At 46.1% G+C, this 24,313-nt stretch overlaps 2 protein-coding genes across 3 annotated transcripts in view; one reads left to right on the top strand and one right to left on the bottom strand.

Moving 5' to 3' along the window:
* Window positions 1-21,182, bottom strand: part of MVB12A (multivesicular body subunit 12A) — a 222,113-nt gene extending 200,931 nt beyond the window's left edge. The window contains exon 1 of the mRNA XM_069604019.1: window positions 21,037-21,182. The gene's annotated coding sequence lies outside the window, so the exon portion shown is untranslated. The remainder of the gene's footprint in view (window positions 1-21,036) is intronic.
* A 469-nt stretch (window positions 21,183-21,651) lies between these two features.
* On the top strand, window positions 21,652-23,943 carry GTDC1 (glycosyltransferase like domain containing 1). 2 transcript variants are annotated; one of them, XM_069604018.1, is made up of 2 exons: window positions 21,652-22,823; window positions 22,969-23,943. In XM_069604018.1, exons 1-2 carry the CDS (start codon window positions 21,863-21,865, stop codon window positions 23,109-23,111), a joined length of 1,104 nt encoding a protein of 367 aa, XP_069460119.1. In that variant the 5' UTR covers window positions 21,652-21,862; the 3' UTR covers window positions 23,112-23,943. The 2 variants fall into 2 exon arrangements, with proteins under 2 accessions (XP_069460119.1, XP_069460118.1); XM_069604017.1 differs by having other exon boundaries at window positions 21,652-23,943.
* Window positions 23,944-24,313: the final 370 nt, after the last annotated feature.

Genomic DNA, 24,313 nt, shown 5'->3' with positions numbered 1-24,313 from the left:
AGGCACAGATGCAGAAAAGTCAAAAGTTCCAGAGGATTCTTCAAATATTTATTTTACTTATTTATTGGGTATTTATAATGTGCCTACACAGAAAAGCGGGTTTCAAGGTGCCACAAGACAAAAGAGGGTGGGGCGGGTGGCAACAGGGCGGAAGTATAACAAAAAACGGTTCTACTAGGGCTCGTGTCAATCGGATCGTGCAAGTGCAGTAAAAGAAGTGCACGGGAGTGGGGCGGGGGAGAAGAGTGCCGGTCAGAGGAGAAAGTTAATGGTAAAATGGGACGGTGATAGTGGAGAGCATGCAATGCGGGAGGGGTAGCGGGAGAGGGAAAAGCGTCTGATCTGTAAAGAGTTGGAGCACGAAGCCTGAAGGGCTCTAGCAGGGAGGTACTTAGGGTGAGAGAGTTGGATGTAGTGGGTTCCCAGGCCCCACAAAGCCTTCTGGATGCAGCAGAAGGTCTTGAACTTGATCCTTGCATCAATCGGGAGCCAGTGGAGAGATTTTAGGGCTGGAGAGATGTGGTACCTGGGCTTGGGGCCAAGGATAAGTCTTGCAATCCTATTCTGGATTAGATGAAGGGGGCAAAGGGAAGATTTAAGCAGAGGCTGTTGCAGTAGTCCAGCCTATAGAGGGCAAGAGCTCTGGCGACAATGAGTTCCTGGGGGAAGGTGAGGAAAGGGAGAATGCCTCTGAGGAGGTGCATCTGGAAGTGGGCCTTCTTGGCATGTGAAGAGAGATGGAGAGAGAGGAGTTGAAGAGAATACCAATGTTTTTTGCTTCACAAGAGGTTGAGGGGAGGGGGCCCAAGGAAGGCGGCCAGAGAGAAATTTGCATATATTAGTTCTGCAAAATTATCGCCCAATTGCTGGTATTCGTTGGCTGGGCAAACTTTTAGAGAAGGTTGTTGTTTATCAATTGCAGCTCTTCATGGAAAAGGAGTCTCTGCTGGATCCTTTGCAGTCGGGCTTTAGACCTAGATGTGGGACTGAGACAGCACACCTGGCAGTGCAGGATAACTTGTTGGAAGCCGCGGATAATGGAAATCTTTCATTACTTCTTATGCTGGACACCGTCAACCATTCTATACTGCTCGGCCGCCTTAAGGAAAGTGCCCATGTGTCTGACTGTGCCCTGAAATTGTTTGCCTCCTATCTGTCTGATCGTTACCAGCAGGTGAAAAAGGGGGGTTTCCTTTCTGATCCCACTTACATTGGATGTGGGGTTCCTCAGGGCTCTTCCTTCTCGTCCTTACTTTTTAATCTCTACCTGCGGCCTATGCTGAATATTCTGAGAAGGCATTGGATTTTCATTCATACGCCGATGATACTCTGGTCTTCATCAAAACGAGGGATGTCGAACAGACATTTATTAGGATCAATGTTTGGCGGATAATGCCAATGGATGTCAGCTAACGAGTTACAACTAAATCCAGGAAACACTGAGGTTGCCCTGTTTGGACCAGTCCATCTCCTTAGCGCAGGTAGGAGTTTCACTGTCTGGGGGCTGATCTTAAATTTGCCCCCAAAATAACAAATCTGGTTGTATATGGAAATACAACCTTGGAAGTGAAAGCCAGGTTAGTGCCAAAGTTCAGGCAGTTGTTTTACTCCCACTGTAAGATATGACAGTCCTGCCATATGTTCCAAGCAGTGACCATCCTATGGTGATGGGATCACTGATAAATTTGTATTTGGACTATTGTACAGTCTCCTTACTGGAATTCCCGCAAAACAACTCCAGAGATTGCAAAGGGTCCAGAAAGCAGCAGTTCGATTAACCTGTGGCCTTAAAAAATGTGATCATGTTTCTGGTGCACGTCGCTCTGTGCACAGGTTGGCGGTGGAAGACAGGATTAAGTTTAAGATCACATGCCTTATATACAAGGGTCTTGATGGGCTTACTCCAACCTATTTGGTAAATAAGCTTAACTGACATCACCCACCTAGACCTCTGCACTTAGCGGCCCAATTGATGCTGACTATTCCCCGCTCTCAATGTGTGACGAGGGGTGAAAAGAGATTTGCGGTCTATGGCCCTCGGCTCTCGATTAGCAGCCCCTGAGAAATCAAGACCTTGGAAACGATCTATACGTTTCGTAAAGCTCTGAAAACCTCTCTTTTCAGATAATGTGACCTTAGATGATCTAATCTCTGTCCCCCCCTTTTCTGCTTGGATTCCCCTGGTTTTGTGTGCTCATTTGCTTGACCGATATCATCTGTGCCACTATACGATTTGGTTCGTCTTTGTGAACGTTTATAAATAAATCAAATCAAGTCAAGTCAACACCCCTACCCACGTAAAGGGCAGAACACTAGACTGGGTCGCCGACTCCAACTGCACAGTTGCCATCTCTTCCATCTCTCCATTACCTTGGACTGACCACTCAATGGTGTCCTTTAACCTACTAACCTCCCGATCATCTACTTCAGCCTTACTTATGGCACCATCAAGCCTTAACAGAAATAAAAAAAAATATGACAATGGACAACATCATTCCTGCTATCCTCCCAACTCTAAATGCACTACCGAACAACCTACACCCTAGTGTACTAGTTCATGAATATAATAAAATCATGCTCGATACCATGGATAAAATTGCCCCGCTAAAAATGCAAACAAGTAAGCCTAAGGCCCATCGAACAAATGGTTCACGCCCGAACGTAAGGCCCTACCCTACGCCTTACAAAAAGAAAAAGTGAATCCACCTGGAAACTGTGCCCAACTTATGAGAATAAGGCCAACCTAACCACTATTTCCTGTCACTATAAACAAGAAGTCTGCCTGGCAAAGCGAAATTCCTACAATGATCGTATTTCCAACTCTAATTCAAGCATAAAGGAACTTTTCTCTATATTGAAAGAACTGGAGTCACCCATTGCCATACCAGACACCTGTATCAAGGATCAGGCTTGGTGTGCAGAGATTCAACATGCATTAGCAAAAATAAATACCCTCCAAAATAAAATCCCCCAAAGAAAAAAAAAAAAAAAAAGACTTGCTTAACCTCCCTAACCAGACTCAGCCACTGCCTTCTGCTACCCCTAATGAACAAACACACATTCTCTTTTAGCAAAACGACCACAATAGAGATAGAGAAAATTATCCTATCCCTCAAAACCTCTAACTGCAAAGGCGCTATTTGCCCAGCACAGTTAATAAAAGATGCTGCCAGAGATTTATCTCCTTTCATCTCTAAACTCATTAATGCCTCCTTCTCCACAGGTAATATCCCTGCCAATTTAAAACAATCTTGGGTGCTCCCGCTTCTCAAAAATCAAACACTAGACCCTCTTATCCCCACAACTACCATCCTACTACCACGGTACCATTTCTACTGAAGATACTGGATAAAGTGGCATACACACAAATTCAAAAACACCTTGAACTTCATAAGCTTCTGGGAGCCAGACAATCTGGCTTCCGTCCATTACATGGAACTGAAACAGCCCTTATCGACCTAAAGATGCAAATAGATGAGCTGAGAGATCAAGGAAAAACAGCACTCCTACTCCTACTTGATCTCTCAGCTGCATTTGACCTTGTGGACCACAAGGTCCTCTGTAGACATTTGGATTCTGCTGCTCATTTCTCCACTCAGGCCATCAGATGGATAGAATCCTTTCTGAGCAAGAGAACTATGCGAGTCTTCTCCCTCACGGCTGCAGCAGACCCCATACCGATCACATGCGGAGTCCCCCAGGGCTCCTGTGTCTCACCAACTCTTTACAACATATTCACCAAACCCCTCTTCGATGATTTGGACCATCTAGATATCACCTACACCAACTATGCAGATGATACACAGATTCTCCTCCCGCTTTCTGGGGATCATGACAAGGACAAGGAGTGGGTTAATAGAGTCTATCTCTTCATTCAGGCATGGATGGCATCTCATGGCCTATGCCTGAATGACGACACGACAGAGCTGGTCATTCTAGGCACACATTCCAATATCAACAAACTAGGCCCTGACTACTCCGAGTTTAATATAGATGTTATTAAGGTCTCGAGGGAAGTAAAAACGCTTGGTTTTTACCTTGATTCTACTACGGCATTCACCAAACAGGACAATTCTTTAGCATCTTCCACGGCCTATACCTGCAAATTAATAGGAGCAGGCAAACGGTTCCCATCTAATGATAGTTGTATGATCCTAGCGAGAGCCTTAATACTCTCTCGACTCCTGCAGCACCCTCTACTGTGGCGCCAATAAAACCATCACCCAAAGGCTCCAAATCCTACAAAATAATGCCATCAGAGTGGCACTGGGCATAAATAAAAGGGAACATATCTCCACTACCAGACAACACAAATGGCTCTCAACTGCTGACAAAATTCAATTAAAAACGATCTCCCTGTCACACAAATCTCTCAACAACGCGTCCCCCAACTATCTGACGGCGAAAATAAAAAGAAAGACATCTAGCAGACCAATAAGAACTGTCAACTCCAACCGACTGCAAGTACCAAGATATAAATTTGCCAAAATTGGCAGCACCAGTTTCCCTGTTACAGCTGCCAAATTGTGGAATGCGCTACCACACAACCTGAGAGTAGACCAACCATTCTCACAACTTAGAAAAATCTTGATCAAACACTTTAACACTGAAAACCTGTAGTCACCCCTGATCCCTCTGTACCTTGACCATTTGTATATATATGGTTACTTCTATATAATCTCTGCTTCTTGTATATTAATTGCTCTCAACTCTTGACTATACTGTTTCACTGTATTTATGTAATTTGGATACTATGTATTATTGTACATTCTGTAACACTGTAATGCCTAGATTGTTGTAACAATGTAAGTTTTGCATATTTTTGTTATGTTGCGCCCGGTTACCTCAGGGTCTGGCGCGCATTATAAATAAAACAAACAAACAAGTCTTACTGGCATTAAGGCAGAGATCGTTAGCAGCACACCATGCCTGGATAGCAGTCAGCAATGAGAGAGGAAGAAGAGAAGAAAGTGGACGGAAGTTTGAAGGAGAGCTGTGTGTCGTCTGCATAACACTGGAAGTGAGAAGTGAAGGCAGAGATCAAATAGGCTTGATAAATATTGAAGAGCCACGGCAAGAGGATAGAGCCCCGAGGGACGCTGCAGGTGGAGTGTGTGATGGGGGAGAGAAATGGTCCCAGTTGAACCTAGGAAGATCGGTCAGAATGGAAAGAGGTCAACCAGTCCAGTGCCAGGTCTCTGATGCCGAGGGTATCACAGAGCCGATTTATATGGGTGGCATGATTGACTATCAAAGGCAGAGGAAAGGTCAAGAAGGATGAGAACAGAAAGAGTTGGAATCGAGATTTGAGAGCAAGTCTTCAAAAGGTGTTAAGGAGTGTAGTTTCCGTTCCTCTGGCTGCTCTGAAGCCGGACTGGTGGTCATGGAGACAGCCAACAGTTTCCCAGGAAGGCAGTAATGGAGATAGGGTGGTAGTAAGCTGGGCAGGAGGAGTCGCAGAAGGCTTTTTGAGGAGAGGGTGCCCAAGAGAGTGCATGAGGGGTGGCAAGAAGGAGCCAGTGGCAATGGAGTGATTGCAGAAATCAGCCATGGCTGGAACAAGGGATGCAATGTTGTCCTTGATAGTTCTGGAGGAGCAAGGGAGCACCAGTTTGGAGGAGACATTCATAGAGAGGACTTGTCTAGATAGTTCATCTGGTGGTATGGGCAAGAAAGATGAGAGTAGGAGGGAAGGGTTAGAGGGGGCCAGGGGAAGTCTAAGAGTGGGTGAGGGAAAAGGGAGACTGACAGGAGGAAATTAAATTTGGTTATGAAGTGAGTCAGTGTGAGAGTCAGTGGCCGGAGGGGGAATGAAAGTGAAGGCAAAATAAGCAACTGACACTAGCTTCATTGGTCGAATGACTGAGAAGGAGACTGGCTGTGCGGGCAGAGGCTTTGCCGGGGGACCCAAGAGAACCAAGTGAAAGAACAGGAGGGCATGGCCAGACCAGGAAAGGGGTCTAGTGAGAGGGATGGAGATGGGGATGTCTGCTGAGGGATGGAGATGGGGATGTCTGCTGAGATGAGAGCATCCAAGGTGTGGCCGGCTGAGTGCGTCGGACCGGAGAAAAGAATGGTGAGGGAAAGAGTGTCACAGAAGTCTCTGAGGAAGAGAAGCTTGGAGGAGGGGCCTGGAGAGAAGAGGCGAGGTCAGACTCTGAAAGGAAGAGGGGAACTGGACCAGGGTGCTGTAGATGGTGGTAAGTGTCAGCGAGAGGACTGGAGAGACAAAGCCTGCAGACGCAGCATTTGAAGGAAGAGTGGGTATGATAGTAGCAGGCACCCAATCGGGGAGGATCAGGGCCACTCCGCGCCCTAGCCGGTTAGGCCTGGGCTTAGAGGGGATCTTGTAGCCCTCCGGGAGGAGTGTGTCAAGAATAGTGACAGAGCTGGCAGCGAACCAAGTCTCGTTGAGAGCGAGGACATCAAGGTTGAAGTCTTCAAGGAGGTGGCAGATATCGGAGGAGTGTTTAACAGCAGAGCGAGAGTTGAGGGTACTTTAGTGGAGCTGTTTACCGCCTTTGAAGGTCTTCCAGGGAGGGGTACAGGAATGTTGCACGCCCGTCGGTGGTGGAGAAGGGGGGGCGTGGAGGAGGTTGATGAGAGATGGAAGACACCCATCAAGAAGGAGGAGGACATTGGGCTGAGAGCCCTGGGCCATGACACTGCCATTCTGGTAGACATTAATGATGCAACTAGGAGAAGGGAATATGCCAAGAGTACTTCCCATTGGGTTCCACCATTAATGGGCAAAGAAGAGAAAGGAGAGAGGACCGAGACCATATGGGGATTCCAAAGGTCCGGAGAGGGAACGACAAAGAGGATGTCAGTGACAGTCTGCCTGGAAGAAGCACTGACGTAGGTGTCAGCGATGGGTAGGCCTGGATTGGAGACCAGGAGATCTTTCTTGAACTTTTTTCTTCCAGACTTTGAAAGAGAGATAGGATATATGATATTTTATTTATATCACACTCATACACAGGTGTTTCAGAGCGCGACAAGGCAAGGGAGGGGCACAGGGGGAGAACAAAACAACGATCTTACTAGGCCCAGTGACATTGAAAATGTGCAAGTGCATAGTAGAGGGGGAGGGAAAAGTGCATGGAAGGGGGGGGAGAAAGTGGAAAGTGCAGAGCAAAGGAGAGACAAGATAACTAATAATAAAATAAATAAATAATACAGTCAGCAAAAGTGGTAGTGCAGCCAAGCGCTGGGTTTAAGGCAGCAGACAAGGTGGGTCTGATAAGTGCAGGAGGGGGGAAAAAAGGGGGGGCTGTATGGGTACAGATACAGACCCCAGTGCAAGGGGTGGCCCGGAGGCAGTGCAGTAGGGTGGCAGGGTGAGCAGGAACCTGGGACCAGAGGACAGAGGGTGTCCAGATGCACGGTGCCAAGAGATAACAGACAAGCAGGGGGTGAGAGGGGGCAAAAGCAGAAGCAAAGAGGAAGGTCTTGAGGTGCTTCCAGAACCTGAAATGGTTTTCCTCAAGTTTTAGAGTGGCAGGGATGCTGTTCCTTAGGGAGACCCCAGCCGAAGACAGATCTACCCACAGCTCGTTTCTTAGTAACGAGACTGACTCTGAAGGAGTTAGAGGAAGAGGAGCGAAGAGCTGGGGAGGTATTTATGGAGGGATAGCTGAAGGTGATAGGTGATAAGGTTAGCAGTTAGAGTAGATGGGGTAAAACGGAGAGCACTGTGGAGGGAGAGAGCAGAAAGATGGAAACGGGGAGAAAGAGAGGTACTCAAAGACTGCTCAATGTACAATGAAATCACCAGGCGGCCTAGGAGCAAGACAGGCGCAGACGAATCAGGTGCTCGAGAAAGGAAGTCCAGACCAGTGAAGAGGGTACTGAGGAAGGCAGTTGCTCATTTGGTTGATCGCATTTGATGATTCTGATGTTGCCCTCAGTTTCTATATCATGGGGTCCCTCATAAGGGTTTGTAACATCCCTATAAACCCCTTAACATTAAGTCTGCCATGTTGCTTACTATCCACTCTGTTTGTGAATAGGCCCTTCGCTCCTTACACTTTAGTTATATTCTGAGTTTGAAAAAGTACTGGCCTCTGCTGTGGTCATCGCATGACTCGATGGTGCAACCGCCTTGTCCTCCTCGCTGAGCGGGGCTCTTTATGCTGGTACAGGGAGCGCAGTCACCATGAGGCGGTATTTGGCCTGCAGCAACGCTAACCAAAGAGTCCACAGCATGGTCACAGCACACAAACCGGTTCCCGTCCCAGTATCTCAGCAGGCAGAGCAGGATAATTACCTCTGGGTTACAGCACAGCTCCAGACCTTACAACATGAAGTTGACATCCACAGCTGTGGCACAGTCCCCCTCCAGCCTCCACATGAGGCTGCAATGGGTCACGGCAACACAGTCTGTCCAGCCAAGCCCCACACTTCTGGGTCCTAGGCTAGGCCGAAATATAGCAACCTCATCTGCACCTTTAAGGGACCTTATGAAAGGCTCTCTATGAGTGCACAAGCGTTAGGCCTGGGCGAATGGTATTGGAGAACACTCAAACACCGGAATCGGCACTCCAGCAACAAGGAGTGACAGAATGACTCAAGGTATGTAATACCATGAGTCCCACAGTACCCAAGGAAGAAGATGCAGCTGGATTTGTTCACAGGGCAGCAGCGGTGGACCCAGTCTCCTATTCCATGGACGTGGTGTCGAAATGAAGGGCTCTGGAAGGGACGTTGCAGCAGCAGTTGAGAGAAAGGACTCCCAGCAAAGGATTCTTCTTTGAGGAGGGCGGGTTCTTGCCTCTGGAGGTCTTGAAGGAGTCCAAAGTTTTGGGAGAGTTTGTTCACGGAAAGACAATGTACTGCAATCATGCTCGCGGTCCCTGGGTATTGGCTGTTGGAAGGACAGGAAGGCCGCGGCATGCCGTGGGATGGCTTGAATTGAAGGTCACCTTAGGACTGGTTATGCCCACCAGTCCAAGGGAGGAAGGCGTCCTCTTCGGAGATTGCCTGTTGATTTGAAAATTGGGTCAGGACAGCAGCAGGCTCCTCCAGTTGCTGTAAGGGGCTACAGGTGTCTCTGTCTGTCTTCTGATCCAGTGGTGTACCTGTCTTTTGCCTCAGGGTCTTCGTCTTTTATCTAGGAACCCAGACAATCAACAGTCATGCAACATTCAAACTTTGGGGGTTGGCTGTCCTTTCAGGATAGCCAGCCTCCCAGTTGGAACTGGTTCCAGGCAGGCTTCCCCACAGACAAAAACAGTGGAGTTTTGAACTCCTCTTCTGCTTTCAGTCCTCGCAGACGCACTGGAGCCTCGGCGAGCTTCACAAAGGATACCTGCTGAATACAAAACTCCAACCAGGACCTCCCCAACCCAGGATGGCAGAAGGACCGAGAAAGGACAAGCACACAAGAAATGGCAGGAAAAGAAGGGGCCACCATTTTGGGTCAATGGTGACCCTTCTGTGCATTACCGTGACTGGAAACACAGCCAGGATGGGAATAATACACAATATTCGGTACAACACATCCACTGCCACCAACCATTCATGTATGCTTGTTACTGTAACAGAAAGGTTACAGGAGCAGTGAGAAAGGGGATACAAGGTAACCCCTCAGCACTCCAGATAGGGTGGTGTGTGCTGATCTCACAAAAGGAGCTAAGAAGGATAAAAAGTATCCCTCCAACCTTGAGAACAGTAAGAGAAAAGCTAAGAAGGATAATACCTTGACAACAGTAAGTAGTTCTTAAGAAAAATAAAACAATATAAAAAGGAGAGCTGTGCTGTGTTACGTTATGTATGTACTTGTAACGTGACGATAGCCCACAGGCATCAGGGCGCGGATGAACCAGAAATACAAATTCACGGCCTGATCCCTAACTAGAGGCTCGTAACCAAAAAAGGCATCGAGAAATGCCTTCGTTTTTTGAGTTTAATTAAATATAAAGGTTTTCAATGCTTTCCTGAAACTCAGATAGTTTCCATCTTGTCGCAGGGCGGCAGGCAGCTTATTCCAATATTTTGCTGCCTCAACCGGGAAAGATCTGCCACGCCGTAAGGAACGATTTACGCAGGGTATATTCAATAGCCCTGCGTCTGCTGATCTTAGCCATCTCTGAGAAATGTAAAAGGAGAATTGCTTTTTAAAGTAGCTTGGTGCCTCTCCAAAAAGGCATCTGTGGACTATCGTCATAGCTTTGAATTTGACTCTGTCTTCCACTCTGAGCCAATGTAGATCTTTTCTCCCGGTCGATATGTGTTCTCTGTTTTTAATTCCCTTGATGATGCGAACACCGTCATTTTCCATTACTTGGCACCTTTCTAGCTCCCTCTTGGTGGCTCCGAGTAATAAGGCGTTACCATAGTCTAAGCGTGACAATATGATTGCTCTTGCGATGGTGGCTGTGTTTTCTTTGTTAATAAAAGGTCTTATGGCTCTTAATAAACGCAATTAATACACATTATTTTTGTACAGGTAATTAACCTGTACTTCTGAGTCCACTGATGCTTCAACTATCATCCCCAATGTTTTTACTTGGAGCATTAACGGGATATTGGCTTCTTTGATGAAAAAGATCTATACTCTGCTCTGAGATTGAATCTCGCCTGACGTGTCCCGAAGATTATTATTTCGGTCTTGGTATTGTTCAGACACATCCAATGTTTTTGCATTCAGAGGTCTACGATATTGTAGACCTCTGCTATTTTAGCGCTGTCGATGTCGTGGTCTCCTCTTAATTCAAAAATTAACTGTGTATCATCGGCGTAGTTTGTAACAAATACACAGATGTTTTCTAGTAAGTCACAAAGACTTCTCATGTAGAGATTGAATAATAATGTAGATAGACTTGCTCCCTGGGGGACTCCAAACATAATCGGGGCCACCTGTGTGCTGCAAAGGTAAACGAAAGATGCCTTAAAAATTATGGAGGAAAGCAAGACTCCATAAAACAAAGTAAAAACAGAACGAACAAGGATTCCCATGTAAGGGCAAACAGAATGAATGAGGGGAAAAAGGCTCACCTCATCCAGGAGAGCAAGAAAAATGTCCAAAGGTCCAGAAATACGTGCTGGGGTCTCACAGGCAGGGGGGGGGGGGGAGATGAGCTCAGGGGCAACGTGCTCGCCTTGGAAGCAAGACGACACGGAGCAACACAGATTCAATACCTCGGTCCGCACTTAGAAACCTCTGGGTATTAAGCGCGTTATAAATAACCATTTATAATTATGAAATATAAAATCTCCGTAACAACTACACATTCAACATTGTACATAGGCCAGGGAATGAAGACAACCCCGCCGATTTCCTTTCCGGACATCCGCTGAAGGTGGAGGTGCCGGGACCGTCAGTGGCCGTCAGATATATTCACTACGTGGTGCAACAGGTGGCTCCAAAAAGGCAAGACAGTCTGCAAATACTGAGAGAAGCAGAGCAGGACAGAGCCTTCTGCATCATGAGGGTATGTCTCAAGTCAGGGAGGTCGAAGCAAGCTAGGAAATCGGGAGACACAGAGTCAATGGCAGTCCAAAATGACATCAGGTTCTACAGTTGGTCAAAGAAGAAATTTCCCTGTCAGAGAAGGTCTCCTCCCCAAAGGAAACAAGCCAGTCCTACCTGCAACACTACAGCACCAGACCATGGCACTTGCACATGAAGGACATTGGGGCATTGTATCAACTAAGCGACTCCTCAGACAAAAGGTTTGGTTCCCAAGACTCCACACTTAAATTGAAGAACTGTCAAAAGGGTTCCCACCTGTGTCATATGCCCAACTAAGCATCCAGAACCTCTGCAGTAAACGTCATTAACACCACGTGTGGGAGGAAATAGATTTCGATTTGTTCCGACGGTTGACAGCAGCCCATATGTATTAGTGGCAGTGTATGAATACTCAAGACTACCAGAAGTGGGGGATGTTGTGGTGGTACATCAACCTCATATGCACAAGAACTCAGCTGCTTTTCAGTGTCACATTAGCGAGAACCCTCATCATGGCTAAAATCGATTACTGTAGTGCTCTTTACCTAGGCAGCAGCCAAGAGAACCTGAATAAACTCCAAACTACCCAAAACAATGCCATTCGTGCCGCCCTAAACATTCCCCGCAACCATCATATCACAGAAACTAGAACCAAGTTAAAGTGGCTACCTGTCAAGCAGAGAATTTCACTCAAAACACTCGCCCTTACGCACAAATGCCTGGCTAATAAGGCCCCCATATACCTCGGCAGTCGACTGTTGCGCCACTCGACCTCCCGACCACTAAGAACTGCCCAGTCCCACTGTCTAGCGATCCCTAGATTTAAACTGCAAAAAGCAGGGGGTTTAAGCTTCCCTGTCCTAGCCTCCAAGCTATGGAACTCCCTCCCTGCTACCATCAGAGCTGAAGACTCATTTAACACTTTCAGAGCCAATACTAGATCTTGGCTTTTTGACAAGCTTTAAGCCCTGCTCAGCTCCTCTGTTTTACACACTCTGACCTGCTGTCCTCTGTTATTACCTAGCAGCACCGGCATCACTGTAGTATATGTAGATAGATTCCTTTAGTCACCTACTGTCTTTGTGTAAATTTGTAATATTATGTCTGTACATATGTATATCTGTAACCTGTACAAATTGCGCCCTGATGCCTCCGGGCCTGTTGGTCTGTGTGTTACAAATAAAATAAATACAAATACAAATACCTATTAGTGATCACTCAAAAGAAAGGATCCATAATAATGGCAGGACACCATCTGACGAGCAGCTCCTCTCACTTTAAAAGGCTCCAGGGTGAAGAGTGGGGGAGTCGGAGACATGACCATGAGGATGTGGACAGTCATTGGTCGGATAGTTCATATCAAGGAGATGCTGAAGACAGAGTGATGGGAGAGAAAGAAATATCCATGGGAAGACGATTGACGGCGCAAGAAGGTGAGTGTGCACAGAGACCCCAAAGAGCGAGAATGCCGCCGCACAGACTCATTTAAGAAATGGGATAAGTAGATGCTCAGTTTAAAGGGGGGAGGAGGTTGTAGTGTCCTGTGACATGGTCTAATGGTTCAAAGGGAGCGATGGCCAGTAAAGGGATAAGGAAAAGGAATAGACATGGAAGGACACTGTGATGAGACAGCGTAGAATAAAGAAGAGCCGTCGCTCCGTCTCTGTGTCGTCCTTGAGGGGTGCACTGTGCGGGTGAAACAGAGTCTGGGAACTGAAGAGTGAATCTTGGGGAACACGCCAACACTTCTGATAGTTCAAAGTGTTTTTTTTTATTCCTTTATGTTTCCCCATCTTTTCCCATGATTTAAGAAAAAAGAAGCTGGATGGGATTACAGACCCCTGCCACGGAACACTCCACCACTGCAATGCATTTGCCCCTGTGATAGCTATTCTGCTGAAGATGCTGCAACCCGGTAACCATGACAACAAACCATGTGCCATGGAGGCTCCATACAGCGCCAATCAACAAAGCCATAGCCATCATTTTTCCGGGTACAGAAAAGACCTCTTAGTACGCTGAGAATCGCCAATGCCAGAAGAGACACCCCAGGAGGTGACACCCGTGCGAACATTTGGACACTCAAGACTCATGGCTGACAAGGTCAGAATTTTGTCATGGAACGTCAGGGGAATGAACAGCTTTGTTAAACAACGCCACACCCACGCCCTAGTCAAAAGGAGCAGGTCGGAATCGCTTTGCTACAAGAGACATCTGGACGCACGCAAGCTGGAATCACTAGCCAGGACCTGGAGAGGGACTCTGATAGGCTCCACTTATTCCACTTACGCCAGAAGGGTCCTGATCTGGGTTGCTCCTACCATCCCCTTTAAACTAACAAACACAAAAACAGACGAAGGCAGGATGGCCCTGGTTCACGGTACCATAGAAGGAAGGGAGATATGCTTAAGCACTTACGCTCCTAACCATGACGCCACGACCTTCTTCCACTCACTATACAGACGGCTCAGCCCTTACAGATATAGCACCCTTATCTGGGGAGGGGATCACAATTGCACCCTGGATCCCCGCAGAGATAGATCGGACAATAAACACACCTGCCCATCCCGCCTGCAAAAATATTACATACTCTGATGCTACAACTAGGGCTTACAATGGAGCAAACAACACCCTGAAAAACGGGAGTACTCCTTTTACTCCTCCCCGCACGCTCTCTATACTAGGTTGGACTACCTATTAGTCAGCGAAGAGCGGCTAGCGCTGTTCGAGAACACACATTACCTAGCCAGAGTATTATCCGACCACTCCCCGTTAGTAACCACCTGGGCGGTGTTTCCCCCCAGACCTTCTGTACCTACGTAGAGGCAAAGCATTGCTAGATGCAGCCTTTCGCGAACAGATCAGGAACAGCACACTCGATTTCTGGCAGGTAAATGAAAATACCGTGCAGCATATAGGCACGGTATGGGAGGCGTACAAAGTTGTCATGAGGGGTGAGATGCTGGCAGCCATAGGGGGAACGCAGAGATCCATAGTATCCTCACTCGCACGCACTGAAAAGGAGTTGGCTGAATTGGAAGCGAGGGCTGCCTTAGACTCAGAACACATACAAAAGAAGGTCGAGCTTAGACAAGCTTGCTTAACTATACTAAACACATCGAGCGAACCCATGCCCTGGGAGACAAACCAGGAAAACTATTAGCTTGGCTTTACAAACAGGAAATCCCCAGGAATCCAATTTGCCATATCCGCGGGCTGGACAGTACTTCAGTGCACACACAGTTAGGAATAAAAGTGTTTGCCGGGTTTTACCGGGAACTTTACACCTGCACCCCGTCTCCTACAGCCACTGAAATTGACGATGTCTTAGACATCGTCAAACTACCCAAATTGGACGCACAACTGGCTAAAGCCCTGGACGAACCTATTACCCCAGAGGAGGTGATGGTTACCATCAGATCCTTACCATCCGGGAAAGCCCCAGGAACTGACTGGCTCCCTGGGGAGTTTTATAAAGCGTACGAGGACGTTCTGGCACCTCTTCTTGCCCGAGTGTTCAATTAAGCGTGCAAAGTGGGCACCCTCCCAGACACCATGAGAGAGGCCATAATCATCCCCCTACTGAAACCTGGAAAGGCTGGCGAAGAGTGTGGATCATACAGGCCCCTGTCCATGTTGAACTCAGACAACAAGATCCTAACAGTATTATTGGCAAAAAATCTGCATAGGGTGGTCCCTCTTTTGATCCGTCAAGATCAGACGGGCTATGTACCAGGGCGATCCATCACTGAGAACCTACGTAGACTACACCATGTTATTTATAATACTAATAGCAGACCCGAGAAATATGCAGTGGCGTCTTTAGATGCTACTAAGACTTTCAACTTGGTCAGGTGGGAATGGCTACATGCTACCATGACAAAAATGGGGATAGGCCGGCCTTCTTAAAGTGGACTCATATACACAGACCCCACACCAGAGTGCGCATGAACAATATATTCTCTGATAAGTGGCAGCTCCATAGGGGCACACGGCAGGGCTGCCCACTCTCCCCCATGCTGTACATCTTAGCAATCGAACCTGTAGCAGCATATCTGCGCCAGGAGTATGGTGATGGGGGCATAGTGATAGATGGGGTGACACACGTGGTGGCGATGTACGCCGTCGACACACTCCTGTACCTAAACAACCTAGAACACAAACTACCATATATCCTGGAGACACTGGAGGAGTTTCATAGATACATGAGGATCCAAATTAACAACGAAAAATCATGCCTCTACCCCCTGGCCGCCCTGAGTAGGGTTGACGCTGATTGACTCCCTCCAATGGCCTTCCAGTGGATGACCACATCATTCAAATATTTGGGGATCACTCTTCACCGGGACCCCAATATCAAACACACTCTAAACACAGTAAGAGCCAAGGAAAACCTAGAAAAATCAAATGGCCTTTTGGGGAGAATTGCCGCTTTCTGTGGCGGGAAGAGTCGAACTTCTAAAAAACGGTGGCACTGCTCCGATTTTTTTTTAACCAATGTTCCATTCAACATCCCCCCACGCTTCTTCGCAGACCTAAACAAACTCTGCAGGCGATTCCTTTGGCAGGGAGGCAGACACAGTCGCTCTGGAGGTGCTACAAAAGCCCTACGATAGGGAAGGTCTGAAAATCCCCACTTTCGAACTGTACTACTTAGCAGGCCAATTAAAACATGTCATACAATGGATGGCAGATGAGACCACATTTGACACCCGACTTCTGCAACCTGCTGTCTCCCAGACGCTACTCAGAGACCTATTCTGGGTCCCAGCAAATGTGATCCGGAACAGCCCTTACCTGGTGAAACTAGGGTTACTGATCTGGAAACGGGCCTGCAAGGTAGCGAAGATGGAAGACCCATACTCCCCGGAGACCCCTATAGCAGCTATCATGGCGGGCAGACCCTGGGGACAGAAAGAAGTAAGGCAAAGATGGGAGCCCTGTGGAGTAGCCACCCTAGGGGACTTGGTGGATGACCAAGGGATCCTAACATTCGATGAGCTGCAGGCAACCTCGGGCTGCCAACGGGACAGTTCCTACTCCATAGAGCTGTGGTGCGTAGGTTCACGGACCGGTGGCCGTAAGTAGAGAACTTAGAAACCGGGCTCGAGACCATCGAAAATATGCTGGCTACAGCCGAAGGAGGACATGAAACCTCAAGGCTTTATGACACATTAATGAACAGCACAACCAATCTTGGTCTCAAGAACAGAGCGAAATGGGAACACGGAATGGCCTTGGAATTCGAGGAAAAGGAATTGGAACACATCTCCCACTACCACAAAAAGGTCTCCAGGAACGCCTGGCTGCAACTCATTCAATTCTATATTCTCAACAGAGCGTACTGAAGTATCCTGCCTCCTGCAGGATCTGCCCTGGGCTAGTAACAACAAGGAGCAAGAACCAGGCTGACCCAGGTAAGTACAAATGGAAACAGGCTTTATTCACTTCTTAAGTTCCATAGAATAGGTGGTAAGTAGGAGAGATGGTAATAGGCCTCCACCCTGGTTCCCTGCCCAGCTCCAAGTCCCTAACTCTAACTTGTAGAACCCCCAAGTGTCCCAACACTCCATGCTCCACAGGAACATTCCACAAGCATCATCACACACACACACACACACATGCACTCATAACATCCAAGATACCACACATCTCCCCCTTTAAAACAACCACAAGAAAACGTATCATTGCACAATCATGCTAGGAATAACAAACAAAATGATACTACTACTCCTTCCACCCTGGCCTGCCATACTAGGGTCTTGGTGCCGCCACCACCAAGCACAAACCTTACCACAAAAAGACAAACAACAATACAACAAGCCAAAACCCTCCTAAACAGAAACACCTTCCGCCAGGCCTGCCACTCCTGGCCTCAAGTCTGCCACACTTGAGCACAAACCAAACACCCCCACAGAGGCTAACTCACCTGCCAAAATAGTGCAGCCACGAATCTAGAAAACTTGCACAAAAGGCCATAACAATTGTCCTGAACATTCCAACAAAGATCCCATACACTCAAACAATTTCCCCAACAACCATGTCTCTCCTTTTCCCCTTAAGCAAACATGGAAAAGGAATGAAAAAGTCTAGAAAAGTGATATACAACACAAAGATCACAAAATCACAACACGCAACCACAAAAGAAAGAAAGAAATGTGGCGCGAAAACATGCATAGCAAAAAGGCTATGTCTAAATGTCAAAGGAAACAAAACACTACCGGATGAAAAACAGTAGTATAATGCACATTCCAAATTTTCCACAAGGAAAAAACAATTTGGATACACCGCAGATGGAAAAATAAGTGGTGTGACCTGAAGACTCCGAATAAAATATTAATAACTACCACTGAACAAAAGTCCAGTAACCCATGCCAGTGTATGGACCCTACCTGATCCAAATATGTACTAAGACTCCACAAAATAACCACTGGCCTACCAGCTGTGTACCCTCCACAACAATTTAAAACAACATTGAAACTGGCGTGCAAACAACCAAAAATCTCCTCCCGCATGCACCACCTGGCATCACAGAAAAACTTAGGAAATAACCTCGTTCCTAAAAATCAACCTTAATCTCAACAAAAGGAAAAACTGCTGTGCGGTTACCTTCAATGCAGACAATATTGAGTAGCCCCGATATAGAAAACCTACACAACTTTGAGAAAAAAAAAAATCTCTTTTCCCTTCCTTTTTCAAAACGCACAACTGCGTTGAAAATCCACAACAACCTCGAAACGGGCCCCATACCCTAAGGTCAACTTCATTGGAACACCCTACTGTGTCCAACCTCCTCAAAACAAAACTTGAGGTTCCTCCTGAAGGTTTTTATACTACTGCTAATACACCTGGCCAGGGTGCATAAGCCTAACCCCATTGCATGCATACAAATCACATTTTGCGCAATTACTCCACTCCAAAACATACACTTCCACACAACTTCACGCACATGTAACTCCAAACATGCGCACATCAGCTACACGTGCACCACTACTAACACGCAATATCACTCCAATTGCTGAACCTGCTGCTTCTCGTATGCACACTTGCGTCACATACTCCCACACAATCACACTACATTTTGTGCTAACATGTGCAACTCCCAATACGCTGTCCACAACACACAAACATTACACTAAAACATGCAATAAAACCTCCATCTTCTGAATTAAATCATGCTGCGCTACCAACCATGGTGGTGATCAGTCACCATGCTGGGGCGGTATGAAATTACATTTCCTTTAAACTATATATTTTTTTTAACTCTCTGCACATGTCAACATCCCTACAAGAATGCATATTATATGGACAACTCACTCAGTTTAAAATGTTTTCCCAAAATTGTGCTCACTAAAGCAACCACTTCATTAATGAATCAAAAGTTCATTCTGAACACTTCGTCTCCTATAATTCGTATATAAAATGCCTTCATTGCTAGCCTCCATTTATCAGTAACACTCACGCCGCACTACGCTCCTATACACCCTTATTTATCTGCCAAAAGATCCAAAGATAAAACATGTTAAAGGCATGGTCTAGTAAAAAAATGTATTTAAAAAATAGATGGGCAACATAAAAAAAATAATACTAGCATTCTCTTTTTTAAAACTTCCTATGTAAAATTTTGAGCTATTCAAGCTCAAAATTCGCAAAAGCAAGCACATGGGTGCATCCATTTTGTGAAATGGATGCCCTCCTGCGCTGGCTTTTGCGGCACTAATGAAGGAAAAGCCAGCCAGCTGTAGTAAACAAAAGCTACCGCTGGGTGGCTTTCCCTTCATTAGTGCTGTACGTGGAGGACGGGGACCGGAGACCAGAGCAGGAAAGCTGCAGCTGAATCTCGTTAAGTGCTATTTATTTTTTTTTTAAAATAAGTACTAGCTGCGTTTTTTTTTCTAAGTTTTCCGGGCTGGAGGAGCCCGGAAAACTTAGAAATAAAACCGCAGCTTTAAAAACTTATTTATGTTTGCGGTCGCTTTTGAAGCGACCGCAAACATAAATACGTTATTGTGTTGGAAAACGCTGCGGTTTTTCTTTCCAAGTTTCTCAGGCTCCTCCGGCTTGGACACAGATTGCTGCAAAAGTGGCCGAAGCAGACATTGAACTGGAAGTGCAAACACCTGCAGCATGCATCCTGGGCAGATACAAAAAAAAAAAAAAAAGAAAAAGAACAAACCCATAAATAAACTTAAAGACTTGATGTATATCCTGGCAAAGAGACGCATTGCTATGGGTTGGATGGGTGCCAGAGGTCCAAGCGTCCTGCTGTGGTGGGAGGACCTTCACAAATGAGTGACGGCGGAAACTGGGGCATGGGGGAATGCACTGCACGAACAGAAACTGGACACCAGTGAAGACTTACACCAGTGGGTGGCGCTCACGGTGCCGTTACTATGCCCCAGAATGAATGAAGCTATCTCTGACGATGCGGGCAGCGCATGATGGCCGCCTGGTATTGGCAGAACTGATGAACAAACAGTGGTCTTGGGGGGAGGGACGATATAAGTGCAATCGCATAAAATGCAGTGATATTGTTGCTCTTATGTAGTTCGTGTTGTTTAAAACTTAATACATTTTGTTTAAAAACAAAGACGTAGCCATCCAACAGCACCTAAAAACACTGCCCCGTGAAGGCCACCTGTTGCCATTTTCCTGCCAGCACCAACCACCGCTTCTAACTCCACCATGGGGGTCATGAGTAAGGACTTTGACGCACACTCAATTGCAGGGGACCAACAATGCTGTTGTAACCATGATCAAGTCGCTCAAATGGACTCTCTTGCCCTACAGGAGGTCCAACGGCTTTGCCTGCACTGCTGAACTCCACACCACAACATTTTAAGGATTATAGGCAAGTAGGAGGTATTATACCTGTAAAGTAAATAAAGGTTACTCTGAGGGAGGCGGAGCATCAAAAGGTAAGTACTGGTACGAGGGAGATGTAGGTAATGGCAGCTAGTGCGAGAAAGGTCAAGAATCACCATACTGAGGAAGCTTTCCACAAAAGCAGGGAAAACATAAAATCACTCATGGTAACAACACCTATGCTTCTAGCACCTAAAAATATTTCTGCCGTTATTTTGTTTGCTTGATATTTTCTTTTGGTTGTTTTACAGTTAACACACCTGTCACATGTGGATACCCAACAATGGTTACATTATGTCTCATAGCTTTGGTCTTTATCATGCAGAAAGTAGGTTTTCTGCTCTGTCATGGTAACTATCTGTTATACAGTTGCTTCTATATGTGCATAGATCCCTTTCCCGGATAGTTCCCCCAAAGAATGAGTAATAATTCAAGTGGGTCACTAGTGTTTCCGTGTATGTAGTGATCCCTGCAGCCTTAAAAAAGTATTTCCTGGCCTAAATAAGTCTCCATCACCCACCACAACTCATTCCTTGTGCATACGTTTGTTTCTGGACTTCTACTTGGGTTTCCTGGTATCTAAATATTCCCAAAGGCGTTTCCAGTCTATTTCATCTATCCCAGGTACTTCCTGGTCTACACTGATTTTTTAATAGCTACAGGTGTGTTCTGGTCTGTATTGGTTCTATTTCCTAATAGGGGCGCAGCCTGCTCACCTTGACTCAAAGACCACTTAGATGTACTTGCGCTGCTTCCGGTCTGAACTCCGCTCTGCGCGGATCCCTCCGGAGCAGCGCAAACTTCTACGCCTCCTTCGAAACTTCAGTGCGAGCTGCGGTCCTTCTGGCGCCTGCGCACAGGTAGTCCTTCAACCCCGTCAAACTACAACTCCCGACTACCTATGCGCACGCAGGTTGCGTCTTCAAATCACGTTAGCGTCGGACACGTTTCAAGGGCAGCGCCGCAAGGTGTTCGTTTTAGTGGGTTTCCACGACTGCCATCTTTGAATTTGCAGATCGGCATTTCTTTCATGTCACCAAAAAAAGTATACTCGAAAGTTGAAATTAGTCATAACTGAATGAAGTCGTTTCTGATTTGTACTGTTAGGGTTCTGCTAGCAAGGATTATTTTACAAATAATTATACTTTTTATTTATTTTTATCTTAAATCATAAACCATTTACAAGACATGTTAATTTACTTTCTAAAGTCCAAAGTAATCATGTAGTTCAACAAAAATCTTTCAAGGAGCATACAATCCTATCGTACAAGGAAGATATTCACGTTCAACTTAAGTAGCTCATTTGTATTAAAGGAGGAGCTAGCTATCCCTTCTCAAAATGGTCTCTTGAGCACTCGCACTGCTGACCTTTAGGAGCCACCCCAACGAGAAGAAGAAGAGCGTATGTTGTTTTAATACAATAGTACCCAATTGTTAGAGATCACGTTAAGTTTTAAGCTAGAAAAGCAAGTGTACAAGACTAGGAGTCATCATTGAGATCAGGCATCAGTTGTGACAACACCTTGAACTTAAATTTCTAAAATGGATATCCTCATCATAGAAGCCTTCTATGGAGGCTCTCACAAGCAGCTGGTGGATCTCCTACATGAAGAATTTAAAAACTGTGTTGTATTCAGCCTCCCTGCTAAGAAGTGGCACTGGAGGGCTCGCACCGCCGCCCTCCACTTCATGCAAAGCATAGAAGCCAGTGACCAGTATGGTACCCTTTTCACCAGCTCTGTGCTGAACCTGGCTGAGCTGGTCGCCCTCCGGCCTGATCTGGGAAAGCTCAGAAAGGTACTCTACTTCCATGAAAACCAATTGGTATACCCTGTACGCAAGAGCCAGGAAAGGGACTTCCAGTACGGTTACAACCAGGTTCTGTCTTGCCTAGTGGCCGACGTGGTGGTCTTCAACTCACGTTACAACATGGAGTCCTTCCTGACATCTATCAATGGGTTCATGAGGCTCATCCCCGACCACAGACCCACCAAATTGGAAGGTCTCATCAGGCCAAAGTGCCAGGTCCTCCACTTCCCAATCAGGTTTCCTGATGTTAATAAGTTTATCATGCCACGGTGCAAGCATGTCCAATTTCAGAACAGGACTGCTGTTGACGGGCATACTGGTCTATTTGGACTTTCAACATCGGATACAGGTATTACAGATTTGACAGCCAACTCTTACTTGGATAAAGAGCCAACATTTTGTCCCTCACAAGAGGAAATGCCAGAAAGCCTTTTGCAAAACTCAGTGGAAGTGGACACGTCTGATGCTTCAGAGAGAACCATTCTAGACCATGAGCATGACCACAAATGCATAACTCCCTATAGTATTCTGAGTGCAACTGAGGAAGAGCAAAGACCCTTGCATATCGTTTGGCCTCATCGGTGGGAGCATGACAAGGACCCAGAGACTTTGTTCCAAGTTCTATTGAAGCTAAAAAGCATTCACCTATCTTTCCATGTGTCTGTACTTGGGGAGACTTTTACTGATGTGCCAGGCGTTTTTTCAGAGGCCAGGAAAGAGCTGGGGACTTCTGTGTTGCATTGGGGCTACCTGCCCAGCAAAGATGATTATTTCCAAGTCCTCTGCAAGGCCGATGTTGTCGTCTCCACAGCTAAGCACGAGTTCTTTGGTGTGGCAATGTTGGAGGCCGTGCACTGTGGTTGCTACCCACTATGTCCCAAAGCTTTGGTGTATCCAGAAATCTTCCCAGCTGAGTACCTCTATTCAACAACAGAGCAGCTTTCAAAGAAACTTCAGAATTTTTGCAAGAGACCAGATATAGTAAGGAAACATCTCTATAAGGGTGACACCACTCAGTATTCTTGGAAAGCTCTACGTGGCAAATTCAGGGCCCTGCTTGAACTGCAATATTGAGTTGATTTGTTTACACTTAGTTTGCTGTCACAAGCGCATAGCAATGGTTCATACTTTTCCAGTGCATGCCATGTTTACTAGAAGGATATGTGACCCTTGTAATAGCTGCTTCAAAATCAACTGCAAACAACTTCTGAAAAAAGAATCTAATACCTGATCTATATCCCTAAAGTTTCGTTTAAATTCGTATTCCACCAGATTTTACACTTTTATGCCTTTTCGCAGTATTAAGTGTGCTGATGTTACCATCAGGAAGTATACATACATGTCCTAATTTCAGTGGGAGGGAAAGCTTCTAAATTTTCTATTGCAAGCCTGTCCCGGAAATCAGGAAGCTCACAGTTAGTTAAATCCCTGGTACTGCATTCCCTGGCAACCTAGCCGGTAAAGGGCAAATGATAGTTATGCATATCCTTCGCTGAACATGCCAGAGACTTCAAAAAATCCTGTGCCCTACTGTATAATAGCCATCCTTAATCATATATGTGGTGCCACTGAATTTCCTGTGGAATCTTTTTTATCTTTTATACAACCTATATTTAGAGGCATTTCTTTTGTTTGCAAAACTGTGTCCATGCCCCAATAGTTTGTGTACTTAAAGGGAGTCCCAGGGCTGATACCATCTCAAAGTAAAACTTGCATGAGCTAATCATGTCATACATATCTATGAATTTCAACAGAAGTATTGTATGTGTACTATGTTACACATTTTATTCATTATGAGATTAATCTACGATAAATAAAATTTGTAGGACACATTACAGAGTTGTATTATGTTATGGTAGAATTCTTCATCAAAAAGAACTATTTTCCGTACAAATATGTACCCTGTGGTTTAAAGCAAGTATGATGCAAATATAAATGTAAGTTCAGTCAAGCAAAAAGTTTCAGGGTATTCAAAATTAAAGTGAACTGTCAGATTGTACTAGTGGCAACTAGGCCAGAATCAGCACAGGATGAAACCATGTTATAGTTTTTTGGACAGCCTTCTGGCATAGTCCTCGGGTTGGGTTGCAAAGATGCCTTTGTCAGGACAGTATGGTGCAAGCCAGAAAACGCCACCTTTGGTGCTGGGTGGACACATGGCAGAGAGATTGGCGGCCACCGGGT

The sequence above is a fragment of the Ambystoma mexicanum genome, chromosome 3q, assembly GCF_040938575.1.
Source record: "Ambystoma mexicanum isolate Mex_15411 chromosome 3q, UKY_AmexF1_1, whole genome shotgun sequence".
NCBI classification, from domain to species: Eukaryota; Metazoa; Chordata; class Amphibia; order Caudata; family Ambystomatidae; genus Ambystoma; species Ambystoma mexicanum.
The sequence above is the reverse complement of the archived record's forward strand: the minus strand, read 5'-3'. Positions and strand labels throughout refer to the sequence as shown.